This window comes from Esox lucius, chromosome 3, assembly GCF_011004845.1.
Source record: "Esox lucius isolate fEsoLuc1 chromosome 3, fEsoLuc1.pri, whole genome shotgun sequence".
Lineage (NCBI taxonomy): Eukaryota > Metazoa > Chordata > Actinopteri > Esociformes > Esocidae > Esox > Esox lucius.
In genome coordinates, this window is record NC_047571.1 from 17034316 (window position 1) to 17056697 (window position 22382).

Below are 22382 nucleotides of genomic sequence, written 5' to 3' on the forward strand. Positions count from 1 at the left end.
GTGAAAAACACTACACGTGCACTCCCACATCTGTGGGAGAAAACCCTACTGTCTATTGTGACAGGTAGGAAGAGAGCGGATCAACCACCCGCACGCACGCACGCACGCAGGCACGCACGCAGGCACGCACACACATCCACCATCCTCCCCCACTCTCAACCCAACTCCCCCATGTCTTACTTGAAGGGGGTGGGGGCGATGTCCAGGAGCGTAGACGGATGTAGAAGGCTATCCCTCACCGGCGCTGTGCGTCTCACTGTCACCTCACTGCAGGTTGGAGCAGCGCGCAGCGCCGTTGGCCACAACTGGGTAATGGCTCTGCCCTGACGGCCGGGGGAGAGGAGAAGAGCTCTCCTCCTCCACTTGGTTTCAGAAATAATTTGCCGCTCCTGCATGCCGCCTGCAGGGGCCGCGTGGTAATAAAAATGAATCACGCCGCTAACCTCTCCCAACCTGCGTCCTCTTCGTTTTAACACTCTCCTTCCCCCGACACACACGCACAGGGCGAGAAACAGATGGGGCGCCCCTGTTTCTCATCCCTGGTTGTCGTCCCGTGTTCTCATCCTTCTGTAAGGCGTTGTTGGAATGGAAACTCCGACGTTGACGGCAGAGAGGCCGTAGTTTAGCCTGCTCTTGACTCCTCTGAGCTGTAACGAGCTGTCTGTTGCCTCGCTCACCAAGAACTCACAGCGCAGAGCCTGTTTGGATGCTCACAGGTTAGGGGTGTGGGAGCACCTACTGCCAAGCGGCAACGCTCCAACTTTCCAAAGAGGCTGTAGAATAGCTGGCCGTGCCAGGAGCCCCGGTGGAGGTGGGCTAATTCATTTAGACAGATGAATGAGCTGAGCGGGGTTCTCCCGTCCAGCACCGTGACGCAGCAGTCTCTCCAAACGAAACCCACAGGTCACTGATTAGCCCCGCCCGCCCGGGAGACCATTCACCACTAATTACCCAACATGCCACTAGGTCTCAACACCAGTCAGGTAGAAGGGGGGGATGAACTAACGCAGGTTGATTATCTCTGTCGTTGAAACGGTGCATGTTAATTGGCCATGTAAACCAGGTCCTCACCATCATCTTCTTGGGCCTCCAGTAACATTTTACATTTTTGTTTAACCCTGAACTGGCACACATAAAATAATTCTACTAATTGAATCAGGCGCCTGCTCAGGTCTAAAACTAAAGTGTGGAATGTCTTGTGACGAAAATTGAGAGTATAATTAAAGAAATGAAATTAGAGTATGATTGGTGAAAGAAAAGTTTAGTGTAATTTCAACAGTATTATCATTTTAACCTTTTATCAAAAGTGAGCTGGTTTGATTGAATTCATTCATTCAGCCAGGGGTGGCGTTTGTGGTAAGTGGCTGGGTGCATGTGTGATGTACATGGCATTGTTCCAACCTTGTGTTGGAGAGGACAGGGCAGTGGGGGTTAACAGTGAGAGCATTTAAGGGTGTTAGTCTTCTCTGGCACCAAAACACAGGCACTCCATCATGGGGACGGTGACAACCTAATTAATGTCACAATATATTCAACCCATCCTGTCCTGGCTGCTGCTAGCCCAGGGCTCACAGATGCTCCTCCACTAGCCTTTCAATAGAAGGGCTTGCCAGCCCACTCAACCAGACCACTCAAACCCAACAGTTTCATTCTGCAAGCCATACTGTAGAAACATTATCTCTGGGCTAACGATTTATACGCATGAACACATGTCAGAGAAATGCTACATTCTGACTAGAACGTTTTGTTTTGTAGTTGTTTTTTTGTTTTCTGTTGAAAGTAACATGAATGTAAAGTGTACACTGTTGTCTGTGAGGAGTCTGATTTAAGAGTTGAACTGATGTCATTTTCGGGTTTGCTCTCTCATTTCTCACCCCTAGCAACCTTTGAAGCTCTGGGGCCCCACTTTCTCTTCACTTTCTCTCTCACTCGTGTTTTTCTTTGCTCTCTTTTGTTTTCCTCCATTTCGGTCTCGCTTCTCCTAGTCTTTATTTCTCCTACATTTATCTCGCCATCTCTCCCCTTCTTCTCTCTCTTCCCCCTCTCTCTTCATTCTCTCGCTTTCTCTCTCACTTTTTTTTTAGCGGTGTTTTAGCTCTCATCCCCCGTCTCTCTGCCCCCCCCCCCCCTCAATTGCTCCCTCTTTCAATATGTGGAAGTGAAACTGCCGGCTGTTGCATGGGAATCACTCCTATACACCCCCCCCCCTCCCACTGTGAGGGATGTTTAGATTGCCTGGTCTCCCCCCTGCACTACTCTCTCTCTATGTCAGTGCATCTATTCGAGCTGTCGGCGGTGAATGTAGAGGAGTCAGGAGCAGGGGGCGGGGGTTGCCCTGATTGTTCAGGAGGAACCAGACTTCGTTTGAAGGACGGGGTGGGGTGGTGTGTTTGTGTGTGCAGTGGCCAATGTGGTAATGGTGGGAGAGACATCCTGATTCCTCCCTTAATGTGTGGACCAATCAATGGCACGTTTATTAGTGGGGGCCTAGATTGGTCATTCTCTGGTCTTGCCTATTCAGTGCCACTTTACTCAATGCTACCGTGGTCCTGCCCCCTCTGTCTCAGTCTCTCAGTCTTCCAATAAATCCCTATTTGGCTTTGTCTTTGGAGCTTGACTAATTCTTCTTGTTTGTTCCTCTTCATTTGGATGCAGTCATGTGTTGTTGACTCTGTGGGCTGGGTTGGGGAGAATCATTCTGCCATTTGCCACTTAATTAAGGGGAGGTCAGAATCCATTGCTCAGCTGAGGATCTAAACGAGCAGAACTCGTATAGAATTATAAAAGAGCTTCATCACTTATTTTTCACATCAGTTATTGTTCTACTGATGCCGCCATTACATGGGAGACCGCAACAGTTGAAAAGATCTGAGACGATGTTATAGCTTTCTGTGGTCCCTCTGTGTCTTTACACTTGATACTTGTAGGCTTGATTCTGTAATGTCTACTTAGACCTTTTCAACTGATTAAAACTCAGATTTCTTTAAATTTAAAACTCGGCCTTTAACTATAAAGCATTAGGGATTTGTACAGCGTAAACTTCAGTGGTATGTGTGTGCAGCAATTGTAATTTTTCTTCTTTTCTCTCTTTTTTTTTTTGTCTTTGCTCTCGCTCTCTTTCTGCAAGTCTCCTCTGTCCCCTAAGCAACTGAGGAATTTGGAGCAACTATGTGCACAAGGGTGAAGAAAGCAGAGTGTGTGTGAGTGTGTATTACTGTGTGTGTGTGTGTGTGTCAAGGGTAACCATCAGCTTGATTTCCTGAATATCATCCCCTGCTGAGAAAGATCACTCTCTATCTCCTTTCCTTCTCCCTCGCTTCTCCCTCTCTTTTCTCCTCCTGCTTTGACATGCAAAATCTGCTGATTTTATTTTTCGTCCTCCTGCAGAGAGGAAGTGTCCTTTTCAAGGGTCTCGACTTTCCCCCTGACTGCCTAAACCCTACCTCTGTTTGGATTGTTGTTCTATTTCAAACAAAAGACAGAGGCGGGATTACCATTTCACTTCCTTTCACGCTCTACCTTTCAAGTGGTATAGCAGCTGAGGAATTTGAATCCCTTACCACTGGCTTGGCTGTTTCCCTTTTTCTTCAACAGAACTCTTTAAAATACCAATGTGGTTACATTTGGGTCTGAAATACTGGAGTTGAGGATTTTTACTAATATTTAGGCTGAGTTTGTGGCCACAATGCCTCTATTCTCAGTTTTGCTTTTTAGTTCATATTAAATACTGTTTTACAGGGGGACCTGATCCTAAACAAGCCCTCCTACTTTGTGACTTCTTTGTGAAAATGGGCCCTGGGCTCCATTCTTTGGGACCTTGACATCTTCTTAATGGTTCTCAGCCTTTTTGTTTCACGTCCTGGCGTTAACTTTCTGCCTCATTTAGCTCATGTCAATTCACTAGGCTCTCCTTCCCAGATCTGGGATCCCTTTCATTCAGTGGGCTAGGTCTCTGAAGCAAACATTGGCTTCATCTTTTTGACTTCATCACATCATCATTGCAGATTCTACCAAAACAAAACATTAGGCAGGACATCAAATCTGACTGATACCAAATACATGTTCACATTTACTTGATCTTCGGCCTCAGAAAAAGGCTGGGGGGTGTTTTTAAAAGGCCTTGATTCCTGTGGTGGGGAGTGGAAACCAGGGGGTTGGGAAGAGCTGTCAGCCTCCTACCCCGAGCAGTCCACCGGCACTGGGCCCCACTGATCTGCTAACAGCCTTGTCCACACATAATGGGACTTGGGGCGTGTTTACATTACTAGAAAGAATAAAACGCTAAATAGTTAGTTTGCATAATCATTTCCATAGCTCCTATATTTGCACCGGTGTGTTCAAGACATACCAGGCAGGCCGTCCAATATGGGAAAATCAAGCGCACTGCACAGAAACCTGATGCAGTTCCCACAGAATTGTCTTCAAACTGGCAAAACTCTGGGAGGGCTCTATCAAAAAGGTGATGTACGCTACCTCAGAAGATGGCATCACAGGCTATCGATATTGGCATGTTCACACATCAACATTATCTAGCATCTCCAGTCTTTTTCAATATTTGTGGGAAAGTGTAATGTGAACTAGCCCTTGGGTTTGATAGAGGGTTTACACCATAAAACCACTGGCCTAGTATTAGGGTTACATTGTTGGTTTCATAGCACCCCCATTTTTATGAGCAGATTTACTCTCCCACCACACTGTGAGAAAAATTTGAATTCACTGACCTGATTTAGGGTCAGGACATGGTAAGGTGAGTTTCAAGTTTTGCTTGTACCGTTGAGCTCGTTTTAAGATATGCATAGGTAACACGTCACTTAAATACTCCAGGTGTAATGCTTAATAACTGGTTATGATAACGTATGTAGGCTTTATGTGGTCTTACTGAGCTTCTTACAAAAAAACATTTCCATTTGTAAGAAAAATTATTAGCGATGACCAATTCTTTAATGAATAAGGGAGAGTTGACAGAGCTCAAGTTGACTTACTTGCCAGGCTGATCTTTATGAACTGCTAATGGTGGTTAGCGGTTCATCAAATTCCGTGCAGGCACTGACAAAGGCAGGTGTGACGTGGGCTCGGCCCATCAGTGGAGAGGAGATCTGGGCTAATTAACCCCTGATGCAGCTGAGGTGGAGATCTGCGTGGAGTGGGCCTGGCAGGTGACACCGTGTATTAACTCTGTTCCATTATCCACACTAGCACCATTCAGAATTGGGAAACGATTTGAGCAGTTTCTCTCCTCCTTAAACTCTAAACACGTCCGTCTTCCGTCAGATGGTGTTGTGTCCACGCGATGGATTGCAACAAGCTATTTGCAATTGAGGTGAATTACACGTCTGCCTGATAGTGAGCCGGTTGACGTGACGTTAGCGTCCATGCAGACCCACGGGCAGTCCTGTGGGAGCGTTGTCACTCCAGCTGGCGACAAAGTTGTTTGGCCCTATCAGTATGAGCCCTCTTCTCTCTGTCACTCACCCAGACACCCAAACAACAGCCCCTTTCTACTCCCCTTATCACCCTGCATGACAGTTCATGGGGTCACAGCCACACTGAGCATGCCCAGCCATTCACACTATTGATTTAGATTTTGGATCTATTTTTGATTTTTTTTTTTTACGTTATTTGGAAGGTTCGACGGTTTGTGTGTGGGAGGGAAAAAAAACGAGAAAAGAAGAGATAGGTGAAGATTGCGGAAGGCGATAGGGAGATAAAGTTCTGACTGGCGGGGAATGGATGGAGATGGGACCCTCTTTCCTCTTCTCCATTCTCTGGCCTGCCCAGCCCCAGCTCCAGTCCCCATCTCTGGCTGCCATTCAGGCCCATCGATTGGCTTCACATCCAGGGCACCCCAGGGGAGGCCAAGGCCCAGGCGCTGGAAGACTCCTTTGTGGGGGATCCTCCAGCTATCCAGTTCAGACTGACGGCTGACAGCGCTGATAAAAACATGTCCCCTTCTCTGGTATTGTCCAGAGCAGAGAAGCTGTTCACAATGTGTAACCTTTTGATAGCTGGCTAGACTCTTACCCTCCTGCTGCAGACGATTATCAGCGGAGGTGGGTTTACAGCTTCAGCATCTGGCCCCTCCAGTGATCCCTTTCATCCTCAGTGTCCTGGCACTGCCGGGCTAGACTACGCTCCCTATTACCCAGCACACATCCTTTAGATAAGGCGTGACGGTTAGGAATGTTCCTTGAACATCACACTGCAGTGGTAAAGCGGTCTAGAACCAGTGAGTACAGCCAAATACATACAGCTCTGGAACAAATTTAAGAGACCACTTTTTCTTTCCTTTTCCAAAAAAGCTGAAAAGGAAAGTTTTGAGTGAGGAACTAAAGCGTTCAATTTGCGGTGGTCTCTTAATTTAGAAACTTCCGTTCCCCACTCAAAACCTTCCTTTCCAACTGTTTTGGAAAGGAAATAAAAAGGTGCAGTGGTCTCTTAATTCGTTCCAGAGCTTTATACTTCAAAACGTGCCTGCATTTCTTTGGACCCTGAACCCCTTGATCAAGAAAGGTCCTTTATGAATGACTAGCATAGCTTCATTTGACAAATTAAAATAAAATGGCTTCAAATGGAATCCCGTTTGAATGACTATTATTGTTCTCCCATGTATTTCGGCCCCTAACTTGACTGACCCTCTTTAACCCTCCGTGTTCCAGAGAGGAGAGGGAGCGTTGGATCCGGGCTAAGTATGAGCAGAAGCGCTTCGTGGTGGATCTCCCCCAGTCTGATGTGCCCCTGGGCCAGCAGCTGCTCCGGGCCGTGGTGGAGGACGACCTGAGGCTTGTGGTTCTGCTGCTGGCCCACGGCACCAAGGAGGAGGTCAACGAGACGTACGGCGACGGGGATGGACGCACTGCCCTGCACCTTTCCTGCGCCATGGCCAACGTGGTCATCACTCAGCTCCTCATCTGGGTGAGTCGGTTGGTTTTCTAGAGGGGCCAGTCGCTAACGACTATGACGATGGCACCTCCCACGTTGGATGGAAGTTAAATAGCACTAAAGACAGTGCAACTTATTGGAGGCGCGAATGTTCACAGCAGTTCCAGGAGTCCTATGTTTAGTTTAAATGCAACATTCCACGCAGAAGATGGCTTGTGAATAGTTTACGCGGATAATTTTTTTCTTTTTGCGATCCACAAAGAATAGTGCAATTAAGTACCACAAACGCTGTGCTATGAAGTACTGGGAAACTGTGGTGACATGTTCTCTCCCCGTCCTGTCCCATCAGTACGGCGTAGACGTGAAGAGCCGGGACGCGCGCGGCCAGACGCCTCTAGCCTGCGCCAGGCGGGCGGGCAGCCAGGAGTGTGTCGACATCCTCCTCCAGCACGGCTGCCCCAATGACCCCGTCAGCGGCAGCGGGACGGCCCCCAGCGCCGGCAGCAGGAACCCCAACGTCAACAACAACAACGCCCTGGGCGAGCTCAACCGCAGTGTCAGTATCATGTAGGACCTGGAGTGGACCGGGGTTGGACCGTACTCACGGATCGCCAACACCGCTAAACGTGCCCACTGTGTTCCCTTAGACTCCCCACTGACCACACTGCTCTCCCCTCCCCCCGTCCTCCTGCTCTCCCCTTCCCCCGTTCTCCTGCTCTCCTGCTTCTTACTCTGTAACCCAGACTGAGTGACTGAAGGGTTTGTTTGGCGCAACGGACAGGGAGGATACATCCCAGGACGCTGACGGTGAGGGCTGGGGGGTGCATTGTATTTGATGTTATTCTTCTCGTCGGCACAGAGGGGTATCTCTTTCAGAAATGATCATGATCAGCTTTAAAGCTTTTTTTTTATTGTTAAGCATCAACCAAATGAATGGCTCAAGATCATTTTTTTTTTTATTGTTTGGACATTTGCCGTTCATCACACCCCTGCTAAAATAGTTTGTTTTTATACTTGAACGTTTCCTTTCATGTCTTCCTCTGTTAGAGCCAAACTGTTTTTTAATGTACGGATATGAAATGAGTGATTCCCTCCATTTATGCTTCCATGCCTACTGTATATAGTGAAAGGTAACACCTTTGCAACACAATTTGCTTTAGATACTCAAAAGGAAATTCCTGTTTGATGAACAGCGCTTTCTAGGTGGTATCACGCGTAGTCACACAGGAAAGAAACTTACTTCAGACGTTCTTTGGTGTAATTTCGTTACATCATGATCCACCATGCACCACCAATTTCAGATTTAGTAAGGTGCTATTTGAGCGATCTATTATTAGTACTATGAAGCTATCAAACTGTTGTCATGCCATTCACATGCAAAAGCAAAGCATGTCTAGCTGAAGGGCAAAAAAAAATGAAATATTTTACATATGGGCAAATGGTTTATATCGTTTAAGGGATGATTGCACAATGTAAGAGTTTTGGGAAAATCATAAAGTGAATCTTTCTTCTTCCATCCTGATCATGTTCCTCTTGCAAATCATCCATGATTGTACGGAATTAATGGGTCTGTTTTATGAGCATCTTGCTGAATGGTTTTTGTAAAGATGCCTCTTCAATCAGAAATCATTCACAGGGATGATTGAAAGAAGGAAATTGTATCATTAAGACATCTTTTGTTGGAGTAATTTTCTGACGGGTTTAAAGAGTGTTGATAATTATTTGACAAAGATCACATGACCCTGCGTTAACATTTCTACAGGCATAATGGAATATTTGTTATCCGGTTGCCAAAGCCCTCTATATTGGCAACCATGATATTATGAATTCTGTTGTAGCATTGAACTGTCTGGTACGTAAAGCAGAATGCCCTGGCTGGACAATTCCTAGAATTATTGTAGAATATTTACTAGATTAAAAAAAAGTTAATCTTGGGGAAATTGCTGTGTGTGTGTGAGTGTGAGTGTGTGTGTGTGTGTGTGTGTGTGGTGCATGGGTGGTGCATGTGTTTGTGAGTGGACAAAAGAGCAAGCTAGTGACTGGGTAAATCTGTATTGAAGACAAAATACAGAGAAATGTAAAACAAGTGTTGGGAGTGGAAATGTGTTTTCAAGTCTGCAGACCTCTATAACAATAGCTTCACCTCCTATTAGACTGATCTTGAAACAGTGTGGGTTAACTTTGACTTCTGGAGTAGAATCTTTCCCTCATTTCCTATCTGACTGACGTGACTTTAACCACCCATCCAACCCCTAACTCGTATTTAAGGGACCTGACAAAGTACTCTGAAGTGTCAAAATGTTGAGGGACTGAAAGGGTCAAGAAGGGATTGAGAGAACAAACAAATGACTTATTACTTTATTGGAACTCATCATGGTAACATCATATGAATACATCAGCACGGGACATATGACAAGACAAGATGGAGGAGGGACTTTGACAACAGAAATACTCAAGTGGTATTGGTATAAAGTCTAGACATCTTTTTTTCTTACTCTCCTTACATTTTTGGGTTTGATATTTAAACCCAGTTTTCTGGTCCTTAGGTTTACTATTGCAGTGTTTATGTTTACAGGGCAAAGGCTCTTTATATTAACCTGGGTAGATTTTTTTACATGGTTTTGTTGATTCGCAAGTAGCTGAAACCGTTTGAGAGAATGTCAGTACAACTGCAATACAACCTGTTTGTAAAGACGTAACTAAAACCAGCTTTACCCGCTGTGTTCTATCAGTATTTGTAGTGTTTGAAGCCAGAATAACAAGATGCAGAAAACATGTCAAATACAGGTTAATTTGTGTTGTACTGGACTTGGCCCTATGATTCAACCAAATGACATTTAGACTGGTGGTCAACAGAGCTTATATACAGCCTTAAGTTATAACGGTACATTGACAGGTTGGTGTTTTCCCCTCTTGTGTATAGTATGTGTATAAACCTCCATGGAACCATCATCGTTATTTGAAAGAATTCTCCGTACCTCTCAAGGTATGTCTGATAAGTTAGTAGATATGTTTCCTAATAGACTTTTAGGTATATCCTTATCTCATGCCATAGGACTCTATTCACTCTTGTAATATAGCCGTTCCCCAGTACTCTTACCATTAGCTTAATATATCAACGTTATCCTAAGCAAAATGTTTTCCCCCAAAGACAGGGGCTCTTCTGATAATGCACCTATTGTCCTAAATAGTGCTTTCCTTCTGACCTGAGCTCTGTGTGGGAGCCAGTCAGAACCACTGTGAAGGAAGTTGGTTACCATTTTCGGATACTCCCCGGATGTAGATATTGGTCCAAGATCCTCTATGACCAGACACTCTCCAAGACAAAAAATTGAAACATTTCTTATTCATGGTCACTGACTTGTAAACCTTAATTTGGTATGTTAATTTTTTAAGAATATTTTAGGTACTGTGGTTAGGTCTCTATGAGTGTGTTCACACTGACACCCCAATTTGATTTTTTTTTGCCCAATAGCTGATCTTGTCGGTCAAAACATTAATTAATGTAAAAGATCAGAATTGGGCTGCCTTTGTTAATGTAGCCAATTAATCTAGATTATCTGAACATTTGAGGTACTTTGTGTATAATGATGTACATTTGACATATTTATAATGCAGTATGTAAATATTGTTTGTTTTTTGTTGAATTTTCCTATTTTATTTTCTTCTCTATACGCTCAGAACGTGAAACAAAGCGTAAAGGGTTATGTGTGTGCTAGGATGCTTGGCTGACTGTTGACCTATTCATCAAACACTCCAATAAAACAATGTAGCCTTTCCTGGATTTGGGAAATAACAAAATGTTTCAAATGTGTCTCTTTTTTTACATAATGTATGCAGCCCTTTCTCGTACTAAGTTTTTGGCAGGACATGATAATTGTGCAGGTACCATTAAGTATGGATCTGGCAACATGTTAAGATGCTGTCCATAAAGGGCTACATTGATAACCTATTAAATATTAGCCTTGTTAAGATGTTGGGGTGGTAGATGAGCATTTACACTGCAGACTTCAGGTCAGAGGGGTTGCATTTTCAGCATTCACCTTATTCAGTTTTAACCATTCAGAATAAAAACCTGAACTCAACCTTCTGATTTAATAATATCCTTCACCTTTAAGCTAAAACTTAACCCATTTTGGTTTCACTTCTACAGAGTTTAAATATCATCCCATGCTACATTTCTTCTGCTGTCGAGTTGCCACAGGGAATATACGTGTATGTACTAGCAAACTGATATTTTTCTCCCTTCCACAAGCGCATCCACTATCTAATTGTCCGGGTGATATAATGTACATTGATGTGTATGAGAGGTGGCGACATCATTTATCCGTCCTCATGTCCAGCATCGGTACCAAGGTGCCATGATCCAGCATCATTCAGTCCGATCCGGTGACATCCCTTCTACCCACAGGTGAGATACTGTGTCAGTGTGGACAGTGAGGACAGCCCGTCGGTATTAGTGGGTTTCATGCATATCTTTGTTACTAATGTTTTGAGAGGTACCGGAGCGTTGCAGAGAGCAAGGCTCAGAAGATTCCTACCTCTTTCTCATGACCCCCCCGGCCCCCTGTAGCCTCTCAGTAAGGAAGAAGATAAAGAGCTGGGCTTAGTGTCAGACAGCAGGACAGGCAGCAGGACGCTGCATGGAAAAGTGAAAGGTCTCAGTGTTTAGCAGAGTCAGAGCACACCACTAATCCACTCCTTATTTTCAGCTTAACTGCCCTCAGCAAATCCGGGGGGCTCGGCGCTTCTCTCTCCGTTTGTTTCAGCACGTGCGCACAGCACCCATAAACAGCACCCATAAACACATACAAACATTATCATGCTACTTTGTTGAGTAGCCTCTACAGTGAGTCAGCGGCCCAACTTGGTGAACAAAGGCAACGTGGACTACTGCATTCCATCTGACAGCGTGATGATTCCACCTGCACTGCCCGGCTTATCGTTGGGGGATTGCGGGTAAAACCTAATTGTCTCACTTCAATTAAATGTTTTTGCCCCACTAAACAAACCCCTGTTTTGTTATTGCATAGGAGGTAGCTAAACACAGAGGAGGGTTCTGTGCCGCCCACCTTGGCTCAGACAAATCACCTACCAGATTGCAGAGGAGGGTTTTCAGCTGATGGATGGCTACACAAACACCTGACAAGAACATATTTGCAAACATTAATTTTAAATGTCCATGAAGTGTTTCACTACCTACTCATAAGGTAATTGTTTTCATTGTTTGCTGTGCAAATTGTTTCACTATAGCCTATTATGTATGGTTGCCAATTTGAATGACACTTTCAATACTTAATTATTTTCAAATGAAAGGAAATCTGCTTATTGCAACCACTCTTGTTTAATTACAGTTTAATTACTGAAAATAAAAGGCCTCAGTTATAAACCAATAATGGTATTTGTTAACATACTGACTTCAGTGTGTTTGTTGAAGGTGTCATGGCGTTAGTCCTCTTGGAGTCTTCATGATTGAATCCTTACCTGACCCTTGTCCTACTATGTCACCTATTAGCCTTGTGGCATCCCTTTCTGATGTTGTCCCAGATCTGTCCCTGGCCATAGAAGACAACATTAACAGATATGAACTAGGGTTAACCCTTTGGCCTTTATTATATGACAACCAATTGAATGTCCACGTATACCCCTCCAATTATGTATGACCAGAAGTAACCTACAGTTCATGTTCTGTCCTGTCATTTCTGACCTGCCCTCATATATCTGTTATTCCATGCTCATCTTCACGATCAAAGGATCTTGGGACATATCACTCTTCCTCCTCCTTTCTTCACTTCATAACTCTCCTCTTCTCTCCATCTCTCTTTTCCCACCTCTCCCCCTAACATCTCTTTCTTCCACTTCTCTCTCCCTCCTCTCTAGACCCTCACTCCATCCCTATCTTTTTGCCCCCCTTGGCTCATGCTCGTGCATTTAGTTTCTCCACTGGTAATTTGCCTGAGAATGCATTAGCTGTAATGAAGGCTGAGGGCCGAGGGAATCCTCCAGGGTTCCATTAATCATCCTCCCTCAGACAGGCAACCTTGATTACAAGTGGCAAGAAATTCATTAGAGCCGGGCCTCTGACAACTCTTATCTCCGCCAATAGATCTGACTCATTAGGCAGCCAAATTAAAGCTATGATGGCCCTGATGAAACTCAGCGCTTGTTTATCTTGTGCGATTTGATGCATCTGCCCATATATCACGCTTGGAGATGGTGAGGGGGGCATCTGAAATAAAGACCCTCCCAGGACATCAGGGCACTGGTCTGGGCATACAGAAGGGCTGGGTCTGTGTGCGTCTATCTAGGAACATATAAGAACAGAACTGTTGGTGATGCTGAAATTCCAAGAAGTAAGACAGTCTTCTAGTCCATGTACAGTGCCTTTGGAAAGTAGACCGCTTCACCGTTTCAACATTTTATAATTGATTATATATATATTTTTAAATCAATTTACACAAAATTCCTCATAATGACAAAACCAAAAACACTGTTTTTAAAATGAGTGCCAATTTATTGAAAATGAAAAACGGAAATATCTCATACATAATTACTCAGATCCTTTTTCATAACACTCCAAATTGAGCATCCTGTGTCCTTTCACTCTTTAGATGTCTCTAGAACTTGATTGGATTCCACCTGTGGGAAATTCAATTGATTAGACAAAGTCCTATACTTCACAATGTACATGAGAGCAAAAACCAAGTCATGAAGTCCAATAAACTTTCAGTAGATCTATAATTTGAGATATAATTTGTGAAGGCATAGATCTGGAGAAGATTATAAACAAATTGCTATGGCACTGAAAATTCCCAAGAGCATTGTGGGCTCAACAAATGTGAAATTAAAGAAGTTTGGAGCCATTAAGACTTCATAGAGCTGGCCAAATTAAGCAGGCCAGCAAGAAAGGCCTTTGTCAGGGATGTGGCCAATGACAGAGTTTCAGAGCTTTTCTGCAAAACTGAGAGAATCTGCAAGAAGGACAACCATATCTGCAGCAGTTCATCAATCGAGACTGGTAGAGTAGCTAGATTGAAGACACTCCTGAATGAAGGGCATTTTTGACATGCTTTTTATTCAGGACTCTGATTGCATGAGGAAAAAGATTATCTGGTCTGATGAGACCCAAACCAAACTGTTAGCCCTGAATGCCAAGCGCTACGTCTGGCGAAACAAGGTATTGCTCCTCACTTGCTAATACCATGCCCATGTTGAAGCATGATTAGTGTAGCTTCATGTTATGGGGATCATTTCCGGCAAAAGGGACTGGGAGACTTGTCAGGATTGTGATGAGGAACAGTGGACCCAAATACAGAGAGGTTCGTAAAGAAAACCAGACCAAGAGTACACAGAACCTCAAGCTGGTGCAAAGATTTATCTTTCAGCACGACAAAGGGACAAGTCTGTGAAAATCCCTTGGGTGGCCCAGCCAAAGCCCAGAAGTGAACCCCATTTAACATCTGAGGGAAGACATGAAGATCGCAGCTCACGGATGCTCCCCGTCTAATCTGGAAGTGATTGAGAGGAACTAAAAAAAGAATGGGAAAAACTGATTATACACTCACCTAAAGGATTATTAGGAACACCATACTAATACTGTGTTTGACCCCCTTTCGCCTTCAGAACTGCCTTAATTCTATGTGGCATTGATTCAACAAGGTGCTGAAAGCATTCTTTAGAAATGTTGGCCCATATTGATAGGATAGCATCTTGCAGTTGATGGAGATTTGTGGGATGCACATCCAGGGCACGAAGCTCCCGTTCCACCACATCCCAAAGACGCTCTATTGGGTTGAGATCTGGTGACTGTGGGGGCCATTTCAGTACAGTGAACTCATTGTCATGTTCAAGAAACCAATTTGAAATGATTCGAGCTTTGTGACATGGTGCATTATCCTGCTGGAAGTAGCCATCAGAGGATGGGTATATGGTGGTCATAAAGGGATGGACATGGTCAGAAACAATGCTCAGGTAGGCCGTGGCATTTAAACGATGCCCAATTGGCACTAAGGGGCCTAATTTGTGCCAAGAAAACATCCCCCACACCATTACACCACCACCACCAGCCTGCACAGTGGTAACAAGGCATGATGGATCCATGTTCTCATTCTGTTTACACCAAATTCTGACTCCACCATCTGACTGTCTCAACAGAAATCGAGACTCATCAGACCAGGCAACATTCTTCCAGTCTTCAACTGTCTAATTTCTCCTATTTGTAGTGGAGATGAGTGGTACCCTGTGGGGTCTTCTGCTGTTGTAGCCCATCCACCTCAAGGTTGTGAGTGTTGTGGCTTCACAAATGCTTTGCTGCATACCTCGGTTGTAACGAGTGGTTATTTCATCAGCTTGAATCAGTTGGCCCATTCTCCTCTGACCTCTATCATCAACAAGGCATTTTCGCCCACAGGACTGCTGCATACTGGATGTTTTTCCCTTTTCACACCATTCTTTGTAAACCCTAGAAATGGTTGTGCGTGAAAATCCTAGTAACTGAGCAGATTGTGAAATACTCAGACCAGCCCGTCTGGCACCAACAACCATGCCACGCTCAAAATTGCTTAAATCACATTTCTTTCCCATTCTGACATTCAGTTTGGAGATTGTCATTACCAGGACCACACCCCTAAATGCATTGAAGCAACTGCCATGTGATTGATTGATTAGATAATTGCATTAATGAGAAATTGAACAGGTGTTCCTAATAATCCTTTAGGTGAGTGTATATTATTTGTATATAAATTGGCACACATTTTAAACTTGTTTTTCCTTTTTCATTATGGGGTATTAAGTGTTGATTGATAGCAAAAGAAAAATAAATCAATTACACATCTATAAAAGAACGCCATGCGAAGACAGTGAAAGGGTCTGAATACTTTCTGAAGGCGCTGTGTAACAGACTTCACTCTCATTGAGAGGGATGTGATTATCTCGGTTGCGCAAGAGACTTAGGTCTCATAGACATGTATATGTTAATTAGTGATTTAAGTATTTAATGATGTACTAATTAGTATGGTGCTGTGGTTAGACATGTGTACTATGACATCAACAGGAAACACTTGCATTATGCCCAGCACAGTACCAGCAGGGATAGTGGAACATAAGCAATTGGACATTATACTCTTCAGATATGTTCACAGATTCCCGGGTCACAAAAGACCTATTATCTCCCAAACATCCACAGACAGGGAATGTCCCAATCCCTTGAGAACTCATGTAATAAGTGTATTATACCATTTGGTTATGATTTGTTGTTGTTTAATTGTCTATAAGCTCACCTTGTCTGAAATAGCCTTAACACTCTGGTACTATGTCATCTACTTAAAATCCAGCCATAGTCAGCTCTTATGAGCATTATAAACCTTCCATCAGGAGGCCCAGTAACATCCATTCTTACATCACCATCCCAGTGTCACAATCTTGACGCATGACTTCAAAAATTATTATGCATTGTCATGGTTGGTAAAGGGAAATGTTACACAAGTTGGCTCATGAAAAAAATACACACATTATTTTTTGGTTCTGACTAAGGCCCATAACATTAACCATGGTTATAAGCTATGGTTCTCAAATATGACATGCTCTTAATCATTAATGTTCAGTTCAATTGCATGCTAAAATGTTTTTCTCAAAGGATATTAGGTAGAGATTCAGCTACCACTCCATTTATTTGAGGCTGATGTCAACCTGATTAATACTTCTGAACTGGTGCAGCTGTCTAGGCGATGCATACCACCCAGGTTCTGATCTTGGTTATGGCATTCAGACTGTGCAATTGGCTCTATTCGGGGTTATGGGGAGGAGTGGTCAGGATTTTTTTGCCACATCACCCCCAAGGTATTCCTGGTACCGCTCAGTCACCTGCAAGCTTGATCATGGAGGAGTGTTCTCTACCAGGTGCAGTGGTTCAAGACTGCTCCCTGGCTTAGCAAACAGTGCTGACAGAAAGTCATATGTGCTTCAGAGGACGGACTTTCTGATCATGGACTCTCCCCAGCCTGAAAGGTAGCATCTCTAGCCTACAGAATGTATCATGTTCAGTTAAATAATGTCTTGGTTTATAAAAGTTAAAGGATCATGCAAGTCCGATTTGGCAACCGTTCAAAATAATCTATTTGGAAACGCACATGCGCAAAAAATTAGAACTTGATGTTTGGCACAGCCTATCCTTATAAAAAAATGTCAGGCACCCTAAATGAAGCATAAACGAAATCCCTACTGCCGTGTAATAACTTAATTGCTTTGAGGAAGAAATATATGGACAGGACGACGAAGGATATCGGAAGTGGATGAGCTTACAAGTCGAGCACCATAACCTCAAGTACCCTTTGGTATCAACACAGTCCTGTTGTGCTACAAAACATTGAAAGAATATTTTTGATCAGGTAAATTAATTTCTTTGTAACATAACATTCCATGTAGCATGGTGTTTTCTTCAATAAAACTAGCTCACTAAGTTACTGCATCCGCGCGCCAACAGCTCCCGTCATTAGCACCTACGCACGACAAACCAAACATTCTCTTCCTAATCGAAGGAGCAAGTAGGCTAAAAAAAGAGCCTTCGAAAAACTCAGGTGGAAAATGGGAAATCTCTTCAACAGGTCTTGCAGATTAATTTGCTAACTTTTATGCAAATGTGTTTTTTATTATTTTCGATGTCGTTTGGCCTAAATATTGTCATCGTGTCTGATCATGTATTTCCGTTGCCGATATACGGAATGTTGGTCGTAATAATTAAGATGACTTCAACGTGAGAGCAGCAAATGCAAAAACAGGTGTAGCTAATTTGCCTAATTTATTGATACAAATATCGCGCTTGCTAATTTCCTTGATGTGTGGAACGTGGAGTAGGCTAGTCCTCAAATAAAATCTAGGGTAAATCTATAAACAAACAAACCCATATGTTTTTTTAGCGTGACCACCTGCTAAAATAAAAGTAGGCTATAATACAGAAAAATAAATACAAATGTCGGATAGGCTCTTGAAGCGGCTGTACAATTTTACCAACCATATAGTCTACACGTAGCCTAAAATATTTCAACATATGGGTTTTACTGGAATACCCATTACAACTATTAACTACTTTTTATGTATAATCTTTGTACCTCTTATGACTGGATCTTGGATTTGAAATAGACGGAAATTGACCAACTTGGGTATCAAATGAATTACATCCACATGAAAACAACTTTTCTCTGTAGGCAATTCTTGAGTAGAGACTCGCTGGCATAAATAACAGATACACACACTGTTCAATTGTTACCCTCCCTTGTCTGGTTCGGTCTGGTCTTACAGTGATTGATGTTGAAGTTCATTACGACGTGTAGAATATGACCGTTCTAATGGGGATCCATCACTCCACCTTGAGACAACATGGCCCCCTAAAGAGAGATAAATGACTGCTGCTTCCAGTCACACAACCCTCTTCTCTTCTCTCCCTTTATTCTCTCTTGACTGCTTAATGAGAACATATTTGAATGTAGCTATCATCAACGCATATAAATAAGGAGAACTGCTGGACTGCATAACTGAAGTGGCATATGATTTAGGTTAGTTGTGTAGCCAAAGCTCTCTCTTAAGTTGTTTTGTCTTTGGGCCTAAATCAGCTTGGCAAACAATGTGCAACATCTTTAAGTTCATGCTAGATATTACAGTATATATATATATATATATATATATATATATATATATATATATATATATATATATATATATATATATACTGAATTATTTGAATATACTTGCCAAGCTTACTATTTGAAATCAATACAATCTGGACATTAATGACTAAAATACCATTGTAATCGTGTTATTTTTTATTGATAGGCCTATATGGTCTATCATTTATAATACTTTGGGGATTGACAATAAGTTACAATTGCCATAATTATTCGATAAATTATCAGTTAATTGTATTATTTGTTTATTGTTATAGTTAACATTTTTGTAGGCTATTAAAACCCAATGTCAAGTAGTTTCCTAGTGATATTTTAACTATGAATTAGAAGAAAATACATATATTCTGATATAGACATATCCGAATATAAATATAAAGATTAAATATAGCTCAACCAGCAATAATAATGCATTTAGATATAAAACTTTAATATAAATTGATTTATTAAGTCAATATGCTTTACAATAATTCCTTGTTTGGTTATTTATTTTCCTTCACATCTTTTTTTTTTTTTTCCACAAACAGCTGCGAATACATTTCCTACAGTAGCCTACCAAAATGAAAACTTTGTAGGGTACATGCAAAATGTGATTAACGAAACGGTACCAAATACGATAACTTTGAAATAGCTTCACTGAATAAGCAAAGCACATGCAGATGATAAACATAACATTTAGGGCCCTATATAAATATTTTAAAAAAGAATTTGTACAGTATCATTTCATAGTAGCCTACCTGTCTGTGTAAGCCGACACATTATATTTACAAATTTACAAAACAATAAATAAAACACGAAATAGGCCTAAACCTAATTTAACAAATTAATTAATCTGTGAAGAGAAAACATATTATCCTCAGTTGTCCAGGTGATAGGACAAAATGTAAAAAGTAATCTGGATGACCAAAATAAATCATCCCCTTTTTGTGCTTCATGCATTTAACAACCCAGAACTTTCTCTTGTCAGAATGAACGTCAGTTTTTTCTTCAAGTTTAGACCATTATAGTTCATCATGGCCTTGTTTGCTCTATCTGTTGATGTTGGCTTCTCACGGCAAACCTGTTGACGTGCACTGGGATGGGGACCACAATTTTGGGGTTTCTAACAGGCTCTCCCGACCTGTTATTGACGTTTCCAGCTTTGATTCTTTTCCATTTGGCCCTACGATTTTGGAACCAAATCTTGACTTGCACTTCGCTCAGTTTAAGTGCGTGTGCTATTTGAGATCGTTCGGTCAGCGAAAGGTACTTTTTACAATGAAATTCCTTCTCAAGTTCAAGTAACTGCTCACTTGTAAAAGCTGTTCGTCTCCTCCTGCTCTTTCCCGATGAGCTTCCCGGTGGGAGAGCTTCCTGTGACCCGGGTTTAAGTTTACTCTTTTGGGATAAAGAACCACAGTTGTTCCCATCCGAGAAGCTTTCATTTTCGCTGTCGACAGCAGAGCTGTCCTCTCTGTCACTGCAAGCTGCGTCCGCTGATTTCAGGTCCAACTTCTCATCGTCAGAGCTGTACAGTTTAGTCTCACCTAAAATGTATAAATGAAGAAAAAAACACATTAGAATCTGATATGTGTTTAGCACATAACTTCATATAGGAAATGTAAGTTAAATATATTTCAATCAGACTTGTCTTCGTGGTATCTATTGGTCACACGTAGACCTCCAAAAAGGAAAGGCCTACTAAAATATTCTGCTATGTTTTCCTAGATGAAAATGAACTGTCATTTCAAGTGCCATTCATACATGTTTATAAAGTCGAAATTAGCCTATATACTTATAACGAAATTTTTGTTCAGTATAATGATTCATAATTTAATGTGTTGAATTCAATGTTACTATTTACAGGAGTTAGCTCATCTATTCAGCATATCCTACTACATTTTTGTTTGCCCTAAAAATGTTATGCAGAGGTGTTATTTAATAAAACCTTAGGGGAAATAACTGGATCATATTCAAGGTTAAGCTTGTCTACATAGGGATAACCCTTTCAGGCATCTACAGTGTGTTGGTGGATAGTATATAGGATAGTTTAGATACAACGTATGCTCAGAACATTCATTTCAAACTTTAATTGTAATGGTGCTTGCTTGTTTTACACATTAGGTCTAAACCATGGATGGGTATGGACAGGACGTGGGCATAGGCAGTGAGTTTACCTGATATAGTTTGAAAAGTTTCCGAGAAGTTGAGTAGGTCTGAGCCCTTGTCTCTTCCATGCAAATCATCTGAGTGTGGGCTCTCTTGTCTTCTTGTTCCAGGATCAGCACTTAACCGAGGTCCGGGGAGCTCTTGGGGAGGATAGAAATTATCCGGCGGATCCGAGAAACTTGGTAATGTTGTCGTGAGAGCCACCATGGACGGCATCCCCTGTCCCAAACTTGCACAGAATGTGTTGGTAAGACGTCCAGCGAAAGATGCTAACGGTGCCAAAGGAGGTATGCCCGACGGTAAATGTGAATGAGATAAAGATTGTGGTATCATTAATGGTCTGTACGGCATGAACATCGGGTAGCCGGTGTAGAGCAGGTGTCCTGGCCGAGGCTGTGGAGTTCCTATCAAGGAGTCGATCGAAAACGCCGCCCCTTGGCCGCCCGGTCTCTGCATTGTGAAAACAATTGTGGCTTCTTTATCGATAACTCGGACACTCCTTTCTGTCCTCAACAAATCGTCGAACCTTCAATTCGACAGTCAAGTGAAGTTAAATGTCCCTTTGCTTTGATATTATCCCGTGGACTAACCAGCTCCTCGACAAACCTAACGCTTAGTGCGATCTGAAGCTTTCTTGTTTTGTGCCCACTCCCTCTCTCTCTATTTGTCACATACTGAGACATAAAACACACACGCTCTCCGCCTCTGACTCTCCCCCTCTCTCTCCGCCCTCCTCTCTTTATCTCTCTCTCTCTCTCTCACACACACACACACACACACACACACACACACACCGTACATCTATACAGAGAGAGAGAGAGAGTGTGTGTGTGTGTGTGTGAGAGAGAGAGAGAGAGAGAGACCTAGCTTATCATCTGGAATAGAAGAGGAATGAAAGGGGGTGTTACCCTGGGGACACATCCATCTTCCTCAAATTACGCTTCATTTCCTAATTCAGCTTCTGACTTTCTGGCCGCCTTGAGAGGCGGTAGTTTCCCAGTGGATACCGAATAGACGGGCTGCCCCCTTCCCCAGCCCTCCACCCCCTTTACGCAGTCCACATTGACTAGAAGCGGTGTGAGAGACTGCTTCAGCCCTGCCCCTTCTATAATCGTTGACCACACCAACCCAATCAGCTATTATTAATTTTGATTGATGATAAGTAATTACTTCAGATTCAAGGGACCACATAAAACAACGGTGCTTTTGTTGAAATGTTGGGACGGATGGCATCGGAGTGGGGAGGGAGGAGAGGCAGATGTTTTTCCTCTCTTGAGAGAAAAGCTTTTCTATTCTCCCGGGGTAAAACAATGCGTTCGGCCTTAGAAAAGTACGGTGACAATTATCCCCTAGAGATATAATCAGTGCAAAATTAGATTTGGATAAAATACATTTATGTAAGGTCAACGGACATTTTTAAACGAGGCTGCGCTGTTTTAAAAGGTGTCATTGTGGAGATATTCAAACTTTATTCGATTCATGACATACTACTAATGGGTTTGAGTAGCGCATTGATTATGGTTGTAGCCTACCATTATTTCAACAAAAATAAATATTGTTTCATGTTTAAGATATAGGCCTAACTTGACCACACATATATAATCACCAATACAATTTAAAATTGTTAGGTTATAATTACGCATCCTTAATGCGCGCTATCTGGGGTTTGGCCAGTCATTT

The 22382-nt window shown here is 42.6% G+C and overlaps 2 protein-coding genes across 4 annotated transcripts in view; one reads left to right on the plus strand and one right to left on the minus strand.

Moving 5' to 3' along the window:
* agap3 (ArfGAP with GTPase domain, ankyrin repeat and PH domain 3) overlaps positions 1-10682 on the plus strand; it is a 146655-nt gene extending 135973 nt beyond the window's left edge. For all 3 annotated transcript variants that reach the window (XM_010885899.4, XM_010885907.4, XM_010885889.4), the window contains exons 17-18: positions 6657-6912; positions 7229-10682. In XM_010885899.4, the coding sequence (XP_010884201.1) occupies positions 6657-6912; positions 7229-7450 (478 nt within the window). In that variant the 3' untranslated portion in view covers positions 7451-10682. The remainder of the gene's footprint in view (positions 1-6656; positions 6913-7228) is intronic.
* Positions 10683-19030: 8348 nt separating this feature from the next.
* On the minus strand, positions 19031-21356 carry gbx1 (gastrulation brain homeobox 1). The gene is made up of 2 exons (XM_010885918.5): positions 20711-21356; positions 19031-20080 (listed from the first exon to the last, which is right to left on the minus strand). The coding sequence occupies exons 1-2, from the start codon at positions 21156-21158 to the stop codon at positions 19566-19568; spliced, it is 963 nt and encodes a 320-aa protein (XP_010884220.1). The 5' UTR covers positions 21159-21356; the 3' UTR covers positions 19031-19565.
* Between the last annotated feature and the right edge of the window lie 1026 nt (positions 21357-22382).

Coding starts and splice junctions, on each gene's coding strand:
- gbx1 (XM_010885918.5), bottom strand. CDS start 21,158: ATGCAGAGACCGGGCGGCCAAGGGGCGGCGTTTTCGATCGACTCCTTG. Junction 20,081..20,710: donor AACTTTTCAAACTATATCAG/GTAAACTCACTG, acceptor TATACATTTTAG/GTGAGACTAAACTGTACAGC.